The 15138-nt window shown below is 35.4% G+C and overlaps 1 protein-coding gene across 4 annotated transcripts; it reads left to right on the forward strand.

Annotated features, from left to right (window-relative positions):
• Nucleotides 1-3536: 3536 nt before the first annotated feature.
• On the forward strand, nucleotides 3537-14889 carry LOC307001821 (keratin, type I cytoskeletal 18). Of its 4 annotated transcripts, XM_079618803.1 has the most exons (9): nucleotides 3538-3683; nucleotides 5773-6111; nucleotides 7059-7141; nucleotides 7320-7476; nucleotides 8886-9050; nucleotides 9738-9863; nucleotides 10825-11063; nucleotides 12582-12616; nucleotides 14455-14889. In XM_079618803.1, the coding sequence occupies exons 1-9, from the start codon at nucleotides 3678-3680 to the stop codon at nucleotides 14730-14732; spliced, it is 1428 nt and encodes a 475-aa protein (XP_079474929.1). In that variant the 5' UTR covers nucleotides 3538-3677; the 3' UTR covers nucleotides 14733-14889. The 4 variants fall into 4 exon arrangements, with proteins under 4 accessions (XP_079474931.1, XP_079474929.1, XP_079474928.1 ...); XM_079618805.1 differs by lacking the exon at nucleotides 12582-12616 and having other exon boundaries at nucleotides 3537-3683; XM_079618802.1 differs by lacking the exon at nucleotides 3538-3683 and having other exon boundaries at nucleotides 5676-6111.
• Nucleotides 14890-15138: the final 249 nt, after the last annotated feature.

Raw genomic sequence — 15138 nt, forward strand, 5'->3', positions numbered from 1 at the left:
CCATTCCTGAATGTCCTGTTTAAGAAATTTCTATGTTTTTATCAGAAGTCCATAATCTTGTCATAATTTTCAGTTCAGCAGTGGATTCTGAAGTTCATGGGCCGCTCCATGTTGTTTGTCAGTTCATAACAGACTAATCTTTGTAACTCTATGTGAGACTAAAGCTCTACAATGTTTAGTCTCTGGTGCTTAGTTTACTCCTGATTTTTCCGCACCTGTGACAAACGATTTGTAACCTATGGCATGCAGTCATATTACATACCATGAAATACTTCTTTCCATAAAATAAATTTAGTTATACTTACAAATTACATTATAATCATGGGAAGCTACAGAACTGTGTCAGAAAGCTGTAAAGAACTGTGAAACTGAGTGAGATTGCATCTGATAGGGATCTCTGAGGTCAAATAACACAAAGCCCTTGCACGAAATATGTTTTTCTGACATAAATTTGAACAACACAAAAACAAAAACAAAAAGTTACTGGAAATAAAAAAAGGATAATGGTTTTTAGGCAAATATATGATTTTGAGAGAAAACTTCTAGCAATATTCCAGACTTTTAATAAATGAAAAATTGCCAGGTCTTACATTATCAATAAGCCATTTAAAAATAAGTAGGCCTACAAAAAAAAAGATAAAAAAAGGTGTCTGATTCATTTCAGAGAATCGGTTCGTTTTCAGTGAACCAGTTCAAAAAACGATTCAGTGATTCTTGTATGTCACGTCGTAACTAAGAAATCAAAACTGTTGCAGCCATGATTTCACTCGTACAACAAAGTAATTTATTTTAATTTTTATTTAAAATAAACAGTAGCCTACTAAAATTAATTTACATAACTCGGCTGAAAAGGCTGAGTTCAGCATATTTTAATAAAAGCTATCCGTATGCGTGTTGATATTTTATTTGAAACATTTTGTTATTCAACTATTAAAAAGTACTATCAAAACTTACTTTTCACCTGTTCTGTGTTCAATGAGTACTAGTAGACTTTTTGACTCGAGAACCGCTTTTACCGATTCAGCTTAAGCTACGATTCACGTTCAGACCGCTTTTGAGAACCAGTTCAAACAATGTATTGTAGGAATGTACCCTATTCCTGTATGAACCCTGACCAGAGAACTACAATCCTTCATGCTTCCTGCAGAACGTTTCTTGTGTGTTACAGAAATCAAGCGTTCTCTGCTGCCCTCATGTGGCCATATGGGCAAACGTCACACTTCAAGTGATGAAATAAAGAATTGGGAAGTTCTTAGAATGATCACATAATTCTAAAGATTATTATAAATATATAATGCACTTTAATTATTTAAAAGCACAAAAGAATGTGGGCTACATGAATTTACATTCAAACACGAGTCAGCCATATAATAATAAGGTATATTTGAACTGAATGGTTGAAGGACGAGAGGATTTTTCATAAATGGCAAATTGGGGCAAGTTGTCACGCATTTTAAATGTAAAAAAAAAATTATAAAATGTATTAAAAATAGGCTATTAGCTGGCCGGAACAATAGTTATTATTATTATTATTATTATTTTGTGTTTCATAATTTTTTCTACAAACAATATTTTCATAATTTATCACAACTTTTTTTCTTTTGTCAAATCAACTTAGATAATTAATGTGGTTCAGATTACAATATTTTGAGCTTCTGTTGATTAAACCAATCTCATTCTTTGTATTAACTTAATTAAATTTTTAGGTTTCAATTAACTGAATTTTAAGGCAACCAGGTTACTTTTTTTAAGTTAGCCAGCAATAATGTACAGAGTATATTTGCATTAAGCTGTTTAATGGTAAGTTCCTAATGTGACAACTTACCCCATAAGCTATTAGGACTTGTTTTCACAAAAGGTCAGTGTGTGTTCAATTAACTCTTTCTTTTTTCCTGCATGGGCTATAACAGTGGTATTTAATACAATTTTATAAATTGTATAAATATTTCAGGTTTTTGTAGACAATCATGATATATACAAAAAAATTGTCATATACAAAAAAAAATTGTGCTTATGGTTACATTTTTTATTTTATTTTTATTTAATTTTGATTAAAAGACTTTAGGCTGTTTGGTGTGACTATTGCTAATGGGGCATGTTGTCACAAAAGGTAAAGCTAAATCTAATTGTTCTTTCTTTAAATCTTAGAATGAAATATTACCTTGGCGTTTTCTTGACATATGTTCTGAGACAACCATCATGCTTATATGTAAGCAATAAGGTACGAGAGGCTGTGCTGTATCGTGAATAAAATCACTAAAAGCCTACCTTCCGCTTGAAAAAATAGTCCCTGACCGTAAACAGCAACAGAGGTTATATAACGTTACATTATTTCGCCAATAGATGGCGGCAAAGGTTGTCTTTATGAGTGAGTCAGTCAGTAACGTTACTCAGTAGAGAAGACTTTTACATTGAAAGGACTCAAACTTGTGATTAGAGGTCGACCGATAGTGGATTTTACCGATAACGATAGCTAGGTTGGGCCATACTTGCCGATAACCGATTAATGAACCGATAGTTTTTAAAATTGATACTGGATAAAAACAAACATAACACTCCAAGTAAAACAGTGCTGAACTTTATTATAAAAATAAAAAAAACTGTATTGAACCATGAAAACATGCTAAATGAAATAAATATATAAATGTGAATAAATATTTAAGTCAATAAAAGACATTCATTCAAACTGAAACAAAAAGTAATACTTTAAATAACAAATAAAACCAGTTACATTCAAAATTTAACTATTTAACGGTTCTTTTCAAGCCAACTTAATTAATAAGTAACAAAATTTGTATTAAAGTGAAGATGAAGAAAAAAAAAAGAACCGAAATCGAATGCTTTTCTGATTCGTTTATGTTTCTGTCGGCTGTATGAACATATCAGTTTGCTTACGTCTCTAGCTTTAAATATGCAATCCTCTCTGCATATTTAATGCATAAAAGTGACCAGCTGGATATGAACTAATGCAAATAGAGGTAACAATTGTGACATTAAACATTCGGGTCGGACTTACGTTTATGTTTGTCAGTGTTTTAACCGCTTGAGGTACTACTAATGTTAGCGTCCTCTCAGCCTCGAAGGCAAACAAACATACTGTTGTGCTGTTCTTTCTCTACTAATGCAGCATTTAGTCAACAAATTTATCACTTTATAATGATATGACAATGTACTGTATTACATACATTTGAGCTGTCGGTGCTTTAACCGCGCGTCTGATGTCAGCGCTCTCCGCGCAGCATGTGCTCTCAGTGCAGCACGCAGAATCACGTGTCGAAATAAACAACACGAGGCACGAGTTTTTATTACACCTCTAGAGGCCGCTCTTGTACTGCATCATGCCAGCAGAGCCTTCTCAGCTCTTACACTGTGTAATGAATGACAGCGCGCGCTTCTCAGCCGCTCCAGCAATGGACGCAACCAGGAAAAACTATCGGTATATATTTTTGCCGATAACGATAGTTCCACCAGTCAACAATCGGTGCCGATTCATCGGCAAAACCGATGAATCGGTCGACCTCTACTTGTGATCACAGAGAATGAAGACGCAACTGACAGATGACTGGCACGGGAAAACCCCTCTGTTAAAAGGACAAGATATCAGCGGACATTCAAACGGATTTTTTTATTATGAATATATAGGACTGACCTGAAGGAAAATGCTATATCTACTGTAAATGCAGGTACACTCGCTACTCGATCTCTCACAATACTCTAACTATAGCTTCAATTAACAATATGGATGAGAATGAGATCAAACATGTGTTTTTTGTTGCTAATGGTGGTTGCTAGGGATGTTGTGTAAGTTAACGTTAGTGATACATAACAGTTGGGTGAAGCGGTCATAGCCGTGTTTTATCGTAAATAAAACACAGCTATTGACCAATCAGAATCAAACATTGGAACTAACCGTTTTATAATTAGCCTACTTTTAAAATTAGCATGTCATGTTTACTTTTATGATTTTGAATTTCCACCTCAAAGTGATAGTTCACCCAAAAATGTACTCACCCTCAGGCCATTCAAGATGTAGCCTAACGTTAGGTGTCTCTTTTTTTTTTTTACTAGAACAGTAAAGACGTTTTTAGCTGAAACCAGGATTCTTGCTGATTCATATAATCTATAATGCATGTAATAAAACGGTCAGTTCCAGTCCTTCGAAACAGTTGTAAAAATTACTCAACACACATAACGTTACACCTGTGACCGCATTACATTAGTATTACTGCGCAACCGCCGTTTGTGATTCTTTGTGGCTGCATGTGTTGCTTAGCAACCTCTTTGGAACTACATCGTACATTGCTTGGCGGAGGAATACATGTGTTATTAACGTTATATTTTTGTTGCTGGTGTTTATTTTATGAATAAAATAAATATTTAAATGAAATTCTTTATGGAGTAACCGTTTTACTTCGTTCCGCATCGTGCCTAACAACGCCCCTTAGCTGTTCTAAATCCACTCTAAAACAAGGCTTCGCGGGGCTTATTGTTTTATCAAAGTTTTTTTAGTAAAAAAACATAGGCTAAGCAGGCCAAACAAAATGAATACCCGTGACTCCTGACGAAACATTGACTTCTAATTAAGCGAAACGACCTGTCTGTGCAAGAAACTGACCACTATTTACAACATTATTAACTTACCTGTAATCCACAGACAGGGCAAACGGTCATTCGCGCGTTCACAGCACTCTGGACTGGAGCGCGAGCGAGCTTCCTGTGGCATTATGAAGTATGCGCGTGAGCAAACTCCTGTGCCCAGTTACGTTTGTTTACATGTTTGTATTGTTCATCAAAAGTGGAACTTGCATGTGGATGAATGGATGAATTTACTCCTGGATGCCACAACCTATTTAAAAAAAGAAAAAAACTCGCGCAGACATCCCTCCTCCTAATCTTCTACATTCATCTTTCTCTGTATTTTTCTATCTATTCTGATGTCTTGTAGCCTACCAGGCCTATGGAATAGCAGATTAACTTGCTTGCAGGTTACTCATGAATTTGTGAGATTACTTAGATACAAATTGTAGCCCGTTACTTATTTCAAATTACATGACGAATTTGTAATTGCAATTACATTACACATTTTATAATCTGACAAATCACTTTTAGACTAGGGTCAAACTGGGTTCGTGAAGAAACTGCAGGGGATTCATAAATTGATAAATCTAATAAGTAATCATAAAAAAGTTTGAAATAAATAATTTAAAAGTAAAAACAAATCCAAATAAAATACAAAAAGAGGTGACCAATTTCACCTTCCAAAATTAGTTTTTTAGCGTATATGATGTATGAAGTTAATAGGCTTTTTAGAAGATAGAAAAGATCTTCTCAATATCCTACCTTGTCAAACTCTAAATAAAACTAAATTACAGAAAATCAATATGAACAATTAACTGCCATTGTGTTAATAACATCTAATCATGTACCGATATCTATTATTACTATAATTTTTTAAGTAAATGTAGTCTGAGCAGTATAAAATGTAATATAATTACAAGTACTACATTTTTGGAATCTGTTTATGTAATACATAATCAGTTACTACCCAGCACTGTGCAAAAAATTCTCTAGTTTGTTTGTTTATCGTCTTACGATTTTGCAAACAAATGAGAGAGGTGCAGCAGTAGACAGACCAATCACTGCAGAGAGCTGAGTCTATATATAGCAGCTCCCAAACCCCCCCTCACACTACTACCTGCTGCAGGTAAAACAACGGACCGTGTCTCGCAAACACATTCAAAGGCACCTCTAATCCGCACCATGTCTTTCAAGGGCCCTTCCAGGAGTTTCTCCAGCTCAAGCCTGTCTGGCAGCATGGGCTCAAGAGGCAGTTTGTTTGGTTCTTTTTCCCCATCCGCTATTGGGAATCTGGCAAACACTCTTCGTCCGCATGTGCAGATCAACAGCAGCACTTTTCCCCCGGCAGATGATAAAGAGACCATGAAGGGTCTGAATGACCGTCTGGGGGATTACCTGTCGAAAGTGCGACTGCTGGAGGAGTCCAACAGTAAACTGGAGGAGCAAATCAAAGAGGCTCTGATGAGAAAAGGAGCTGAGAGCGGCAGAGACTGGAGCCCCTATGAGAGGATCATTGCTGATCTGAGGAACCAGGTGAGCAAATAAAAGGTTTTGTTAAGTATCCATGCACGCTTTTTTATCATTATGTACACACAGACAATGTTTGGACACACCCGACTATTTTCCTCATTTTAGAATGATAGTAAAGTCATCAAAATGTGACCAAAAACGATTCATGTTTGAGCTTCTGCAAAATCTCTCCACCCTTTAGATTCCAGCTCTGCTCACTTTCTCAACTTTATGAGATGCAAGTTAATGCTGGACACTTGTTGATGCTTTTCTTTCACTATCTGCTCCAACTCATCCATTGAAAATCACATTTGAAATTAAAGTGTCATTTCAAGCATATAAGTGTGTCTAAACATTTGGATGGTTTAAGCTTGTAAGAACAACTTGCTAACACTATATGCTGCAACGACCTTTAAACTTGTAATGACAATGTATTAAATTAATTGAATATTCAATTGGTTTAATAAAATATAATATTTTTAGTTAATATATAATGCATTTTTAGTTAGTAATCTTTATTTAACCAAGTAAAGAGTCACATTTTTTATTAGTGACCTCGCCAAAAGCAGCAAAAAATAACTGTTGTCAAATGGAAGAAATATTAGCCTAATAAGAAAATTTCAAAAGAAAACTGAATGCATTAAAAAGAGCCACAAAAACAAATACTACATGAACTGCATTCACAGAAGAGATACATAAAAATGTTACAAAAATAAAAGGCATATACTTATTACCACAGGAGCTTTTTTATATTTTTTTATGAGATGTAACGATTTAAAAGAAGAAAATACTGGGTATACAAAAGTGTATTTGTTTTATATTTAATTTGTTTAATTTATTTTTATAAATAATGTTTATTTTCCTCTGTTGGTTATCAGCGTAAAGTCTAATGACAATTGTAGATATTTGGAGGGGATTATTTGCTGTATTGAGATAGTCAATGCAAGACAATGATATCAGTGTGTTTGTAGATCCAGGAAATGAATTTGGACAATGCCAGACTGTTTCTACAGATAGACAACGCGAGACTGGCTGCTGACGATTTCAAAGTCAAGTAAGATTAATTATTTATTCTCTTATAATAAAACAATTTAAGAAATGTATTAAGTTTTTACTCAATGCAAATACATAGATATTCCACATCATGTTAAAAACAAGAAGCTGTCAATGTCCTGTAAGTGTGACATACGCCCTGTAGTCTCTCATGTAAATGAGCTGTGCCGTCCGGGCAGGTTTGAGTCAGAGCAGGGCATGCGGCAGGGGGTGGAGCAGGATCTTGCTCGTCTCCGCAAGATGCTGGACGACACTTACATGGGCCGCATGCAGCTGGAGAGCCAGATCGAGTCTATGAGAGAAGAGCTGGCGTTCCTAAAGAAGAGTCATGAGGAGGTATACGCCTTAAACACACTGTCCAACACTGATCAAACACCTGCAGATGTACTACTCATGTAGGTGGTTTGTTTGATCTGTGTTTAATGAGACTCCCAACCGTCTTCGAGTAGTTAACAGATATTTAACATTAATGTTTAATAAACTTAAAATACATTATTTTACATGTACAATCAATTACTATAATCAAATTACATACCTATCATAATTTTTTAGGATGTGCCATTCACAATGATTTATTAGGCTATATGATGAGTTCCTGTAGGCCTACTTTTGTCTGATTTCTGACTTTTATGTTTAAAATCAAAAGTTGATTCATCTGGTTTGATTCAAGAACTCTTTAAGTTTTTATTTATTTATTTAATTTAAAGGGGTTGTATGTAGAATTCAGAAACCATGTTTATTAGCGAAACCGGTGGCCATTAAGTGAACTGCAGCCAGGAATGTATTGCTCGTGCGTGCACATGTAACGCACAAGAGACCGAACGTGATTCAATGCACTGATATACTCGCTGTGAAGTTCGTATTCATTTTTTTGCTTAGAAGTAAGAAGTTGGAAATACCTTTGCAGCGATATATACTGTTCACTAACATCCCGACGCCGTCCACGCTGCTGAGAGCGGTGATTAGATGAATATGTTAATGTAGTGTTGCACGCTTTCCTCTCAATAACAAAATAAACGCATAACAAAAATGACAGCGGTGAGAAAGCAGCAGTTAAAAAAGCATCTGATCATAGCGATGTGGATATCTTTAACTTTGTACAAAATCTGCAATCCACCATGATCATGCTGACAGATGAGGTAATACAAATTAGCCAACACAGACTGCTGATAGTTTGATTATGAAGTCTATTTTTTTAGACTTTAGACTAGATCTGGCTATGTAAAAACTATTTGAATTAGTTAGAATGAATCTCTTTTCTTTGGATGAAACATTGACATAGCTTTTTCGCCATTTTTCTGAACACATATTTTTTTTCATGTGTCAAAGAGCGAGCATAAACGTATATATATATATATATATATATATATATATATATATATATATATTTATATATATGGGCAAAATGCTTCCCAAACTAAGACGTGCTAAAGTTGACAGCGGTGCTGCGCAGACCGATCGGTGTATGACATTAAAGTACCACGAGAGATGCGAAAGCATACAGAGCCGTCTGCTCTCTAATCGATCTCGCCACTTTGATGTCGTACACCAGTCGGTCTGCACAGCGCTGTTTCAAGTCACACACACGCCTATTATTTAAGCCTACTGTCAACAGATCTTCCCACCTGGTTTTCAATGCTTTAGGGCAAGCGTTAAACAAACTTAGTTATCTAGTAGCCACACTGTTTCCAGATCCTGTTATTATAAACCGTATGACTAAAGTCATTTATCATTTTATTTCACAGGATGTTGCCAACATAAAGGACCAGATCAGCGACTGTCAAGTCAATGTGCAAATGGAGAATAAAAACAGTCCAGACCTCAATGACACCATTAGTAACATCCGCAAGCAGTACGAACGAGCTGTACAGAAGAGCCGCGAGGAAACTGAAGCCTGGTATCAAAATAAAGTCAGTTGTATTGTGCAATCTTTTGTTATTTCACTCTGTTTTTCCAAATTGTTGGCACTTTCTATGTATACACTATGCTTTGGTGTCCCATTACAAGGCATTTTTTATGTTTTTTTTTTTTTTTGTAGGTACTATTAGATCTATTAGCTAAACTGTTATTTTTAAATTAAAATGATCCTAACATGAATATCAGATCATTTTCAACTCATAAAATGTCTGTATCTCCCATTAATTAAGATTTTGGCCTGTTTGCAATCTCATTCATCTCTAAACAAACTTCTGCTCTTAGTCAAACTAGCACTTGGAATCATATTACCCTTTGTGACCTACCGGTAGTTATATTTTAAATGTTTTAATCCATCCAATTATTTATTTATTATCTAATGATTTAATTATTTTTAATTATTTATTTATGCTGCAAAATAAACTAAGGGTAGTATACTATGAATAAGAGTGCTAATTTATATTTAAAAATTCAGCAAAAATGGAAAATCTCATATAAAATAAAATTTCTAATATTTGTACTTCCAAAGAAATGAAGCTTAAAGCACATCCTTGTTGTAACCCTATTTTACACCCTATGGGAAAGTGCCTATTATTTAGGAGAGCTTTGTGCATAATTATAAGGCGGACCTATATTATCATGTGACCTGAATATCTTGTTCCTCTTTGTTCCTCTCCATCCAGTTTGACAACATCACTGCTGAGGTGACTCAGAACACAGAAGCCCTGCAGACAGCAAAGACTGAGCTGAATGATCTGCGCAGGCAGAGACAATCTCTAGAAATTGACCTGCAGGCTCTGCACAACATGGTACGGTACACAAATGACACTAATCATCTGCTTGACAAATCATTCTGCATTCTACACAGTCAGCGCTCTCACCTGGCAGACATGTGCATCATTCAAACGATTATGAAATGTTCCATGCTTGTCTTCACGCATGCGTGTCATCTGAATTTACACATTATCATTGTGCACCCATGTGTTTTTTTGAACCATGAGAAAATAGAAGCTGAAAAACAAAGTGGTTTGTCAAGATTTTTTGGACCTAAAGCAGTCATGCACAAAAATAATCACAGAGCTCTGATGAACATACTTTTCCATTCATATTATTTCCCACGGTTTTAGAATAATAGCAAAGATGTCTATAAATGACACAAATGGAATTTCGATAAAGTGTGGCCAAACCTTTCTTCTTCTGCTTGGTGCCTTGCATATTCGATCGATTGAAATGTGATTGCAAAAAAAATGTCTGATGCCTGTCTCTGTGCATGCATGTCATCTGAATTTACACATTATTCATGTGCACCCAAGTGTTTTTAAACCATGGGAAAACAGAAGCTGTTTTTATACAGTGGTTTGTCAAGATCATTTTTTTAACTTAGCTGAAGCACAATCTTGCACGAAAATGATTGCATAACTTAGTGAAAAACTCGCACACACTCATTCTTTATAATTACTTTATTATTACTTCTCTCACATTCAGTTTTAACTCAATGCACTGCAAATACGATATTCCATATCATGTAAATAAATAAACTGTTTAATTTTCCACATTTTATAATAATAGTAATCTATGAAAAAGTTGTAATAAAAACAATACAGTTAATAAAATAGAATTTATTATTAAAAAAATATATATATTTGTCCATAAAACTAATTTCAAGCATTTAAGCAGAGGCCTTTATTTCACAAGGTTATTAAGATCTTGAGACACATAAATTCGGTCAAGTGTGTCCAAACTTTTCTTATTCTGCTTCATGCCTTGCAGATTCGTTCTCTCGAAGATTCGCTGCATGAAACTGAAGCGCGTTACGGTCAGGAGGTCAATGGACACAACTCTCAAATCCAGCAGTTGGAGGGAGAGCTGGGACAGGTGCGTGCCCAGGTGGAGCGCCACACGGCCGAGTACGAGGCGCTGCTCAACATTAAGTCCAAACTCGAGGCAGAGATCGCCAGCTATCATCGTCTTTTGGAGGGTGTTGTTGACGACCAGGGGGACAAAAACAGGTAAGATGGAAAATTTGTGAACAGTGGTTAAAAAAATGGATGCCGAAAAAATATTCCAGCGCAATGATAGAATCATCCATTACACTTAATCGCCTCAAGTCGTTAATGAGCTGAATCATTTGTTTTTCTTTTCTTTTTTAAACTACAAAAGCTGTCACTGGGTTGATACCCTTTCAAACGGTTCACCTTTGTACCTTATTTAGCCCTAAAGGGTGCATATTAGTACCTAAAGTGTAAATTTTTGCACATAAATGGTACATATTAGTACCTTTTGAAAGGGTACTGTCCAATTTGTACCTTTGTGTGTGTGTGTGTGTGTGTGTGTGTGTGTGTGTGAAGCCTGATCCCAAAGAAGCCCTTATAGAGAATCAGTGCAACACTCTTAAAAATAAAGGCTCTTTATTGGCATTTATGGTTCCATGTGGAACCTTTAACATTCATAGAATCTTTCCATTGCACAAAAGGTTCTTTAGTGGAATTCAAAAGTTCTCCACACAGGTGAGAAAAAGCATTCTTTGTGGAACTCAAAATTATTTTTCAATGAAAAAAAACAACCTTTTGGAACCTTTATTTTTAAGAATGTACCAGTTAGGTAAGCATGGGCAATACATCAAAGATTCAGGATATTTTCAAGATGATTTTACTAGCGATATAAAAGTATTGTTATAATTTGATAAGATTATGCAGACAAATTTAGTGCATGGTCATGTTGACTTTAAACATTGCAACAAAAATGGCATTAGAGTTGGTTGGTTCGATTTATTTTTTCGCATCAGTCCGTTTTAACTTTCTAACTTTCTTTTAAGAATGTTTTATTAAAGGAATAGTTCACCCAAAAATGAAAAGTGTCCCATAATTTACACACCCTCAAGCCATCCTAGATGTATATGACTTTCTTCTTTCAGCCAAACACAATCAGAGTTATATGAAATAACTATATAATAACTAAATAAATACAATTAAATAAATAAAAAGGTATATATAGGTAAATATTGGTGTTTGTTCAAATGCTTTGGTGGAGTTCAGAACAAATACAAAAGCATGTTTAATTATGAAAAGCATTTGGTCACAGATTGCAATGTGCACACATCACACAATAATGCTGTTTCCATACAGCATTTTCCCTGGTGAGCTGCCCATGCAAATCTAGTATATCTTCCATGGTGAGTCACACTATAGTAACAACACAAGGCACAAACTCATTCCCTACAGGCTTGTGGGAAACATGTACCAGCAAGCATTTGTCTTTTCAAACAGACATCACTTAAACACCATAGACAATGAGGGGGTCACATAGCATACACCCCCCCCCCCCCCATCACATCGCATACCCTGCATACTGCCCCCCTCCCCTCCTCCCCCTGGTATGCAGAAAAGTGGTCGCTCACTGTGGGTTTTTCAGTGAACGATCCTTAAGATCTTAACTTCGATCCACCCCAGTCTTGAATAATTATCATCCTTTCCCAGCAAGTTCCTACATTTGTGCCACTCTCTCATGTTTTCTCTTCCCTCCCACAGAGAGGAATTTTCTTTAGAGCAGGCGTTGTATGCAGGTGAGTACGTGACGTGTAGATTTTAGGCATCGTTCAGTTTGAGTTAACAAACGCTTGCCTAACCCACATCAAGCTTGTCTTCATACTAATCATCACTCACTTCTCTACGGTCTAACACAGACGAGTAAACAGTGCTGAGCCCTCGCTGGCCACATATACATGCATCAGTCACACTGTTTGTTTCTCACTGCTAACCTCATGCAAATATGTTTGAAGATAATCATCTTTAGAATTGGTTAAAGAATCAAAAGGGTCATTCTACAAAACAAGTGCCATTTGTGTCCATCCAAATATGTGCCTTTTTTAGCAACCTCTGTTTTGAGCTCTAGTGCTGTCAAATCAATTAATCGCATCTTACATAAAAGTTCAAAGTTGTTGTGAAAAGTTAAAATGTTTATATAGTTTATAGAATATATGTGTGTGCATACATATATACATACACATATATAAACACTTTTATGTTAGATGCGATTAATCGCGATATATATACTGTTCAAAAGTTTGATCACATACTGTAGATGTTTTTGAAAGAAGTCTCTTATGCTCACAAGGCTTTTATTTTCTCAAAAATACAGTACAAACAGTACGTAATATTGTGAAATATTATTTAAAAAAATTATAAAACAGTTTTTTGTCTATCTGAATATATTTATAAATTATATAAATTAATCTATAAATTATTTTAAAAAGTTATTTTACTTTCGTGATGCATTTTTTTCTCAGGATTCTTAAAAAAAACATAGTTCAAAAGAGCAGCATTTATTTGAAATTGTATTCATTTCTTGCTGACGAAAAACTTTTGAACAGAAATGTATAAATAAATTAGCATTTAGGTCACTTTTGTAATATAATTGTGAAAAAGTAGATAATTTTTGTATTAAACATAATTTTTCTGATAGAATTGACAAAAACTCACTTGCAAATTTACCTTTTCAAACTGCAATAGGCACGTGATTCATAGAATGACCCAAATAATATTGACTAGCCAATTACAAAAGTTGCTTTCTCAACTAATATATGCAGCACCAGGGCTTGACATTAACTTTTTTGCTCACCAGCCACTGTAAACCAAAGTTACTAGCCACTCAGCATTTTCACTGGCCACAATTTTCACATTGATACCACTGGGAAAAACTGCCATATAGATATTTTTAATATTATCTCCTAATATGTTAGCAGGTATATTAGGCTGCTGTCACTTTAAAACCTGACGCACAGATCCATTACACTGTTACACACACGTTTTCTTTCTCAACTGTAAAACATAACTGACTGTTTTAAGTGAATACTCGCCAAGGCCGGCATTTTGACATTATTTTGTGTGTATTTGACGGTTTAAGAACAATGAGCAGTGAAAAAGAACTAAATTTAGCGCTGAGAGGCGGCTTTATTGTACACACACTTTGGATGTGAGAACAACATCTGCAGGAATGAGTAAAATTATGTGCAATCTCGCGCTGAAATTCAAGCCCTGTAACATCAACAATATTCATCATCCGGAGCAAATGAAACAAGTGAGTATGGAGAGGCGGGTTTGTGTGTAACTCGTTTTTCGGAGAGATGAGAGAGTGAGAAAACGCAGCTGGTATACTGTATCTGTTCTGCAGAAAATGAGTATTGGAAGTGTTTCATATATTTCAGTATCGATGTGTGTCAAAAAAATCACTACATTGCACTTTTTTCAGACGCCTTTTTAAAAGATTACAATTTGGCGGGTGTTAATGTCAAGCCCTGTGCAGATTTGTTTGCTTCTTAATTTTTTTGAGAGAAAAAAACATAAATGTCATATTGAATTACTAAAGACTGACTCTAACATCCAACCTATGTTCTGTCTCCAGCTCCTCCGGCTCCGTCTTCCGTAGGTCTTAAGAAAGCCATCATCATCACCCAAGAAATAGTGGACGGAGAGGTGGTCTCTCAGAGAGAACTTGAGCAAAATCATACTAACCACAACAGCCAGGACGTTTCTGGGGAGGAAGAGGAGTTTGCAGAACTACAGGAGTTAGTGGAGGAAGAACAGCAGGAGTCAGTAGATCAAGAGGTGTTGGTGGAGGAAGAGACGAAACCTGCTGAACATGAGGAGGAAGATTCTCTAAATGTGGAGGAGAACGAGTGACTTTCTACTGCTGCGTCCTACATTTCTCTTCCTAATCTTACAGCCTGAGGGGTTCTTCATCTCTCTTTCTTTCCTTCTTCCTGCTCAGTTTATTATTGTGAAGACCATGACTCTCTTATCGTTCTACTGTGCCACATTAAAACAAGTATGAGCCTCATTTTCTGGTCAGTGTTGTTATTTTATAACGTACATTTAGGTTCGAAAGTTTAGGGTTAGTGTATATATATATATATATATATATATATACCGGTATATATATCTATATACCGGTATATAAGAAATTAAGACTTGTATTCAGCAAGGCAGATTAAATTGATCAAAAGTGACAGTGAAGACATTTATAATGTTATAAAAGATTTCAGTAACACTTAAAGCCTGTATAATGCAATATTTGTAATTCATTAAT

Source organism: Phoxinus phoxinus (genome assembly GCF_949152265.1).
Source record: "Phoxinus phoxinus genome assembly, chromosome: 7".
NCBI classification, from domain to species: domain Eukaryota; kingdom Metazoa; phylum Chordata; class Actinopteri; order Cypriniformes; family Leuciscidae; genus Phoxinus; species Phoxinus phoxinus.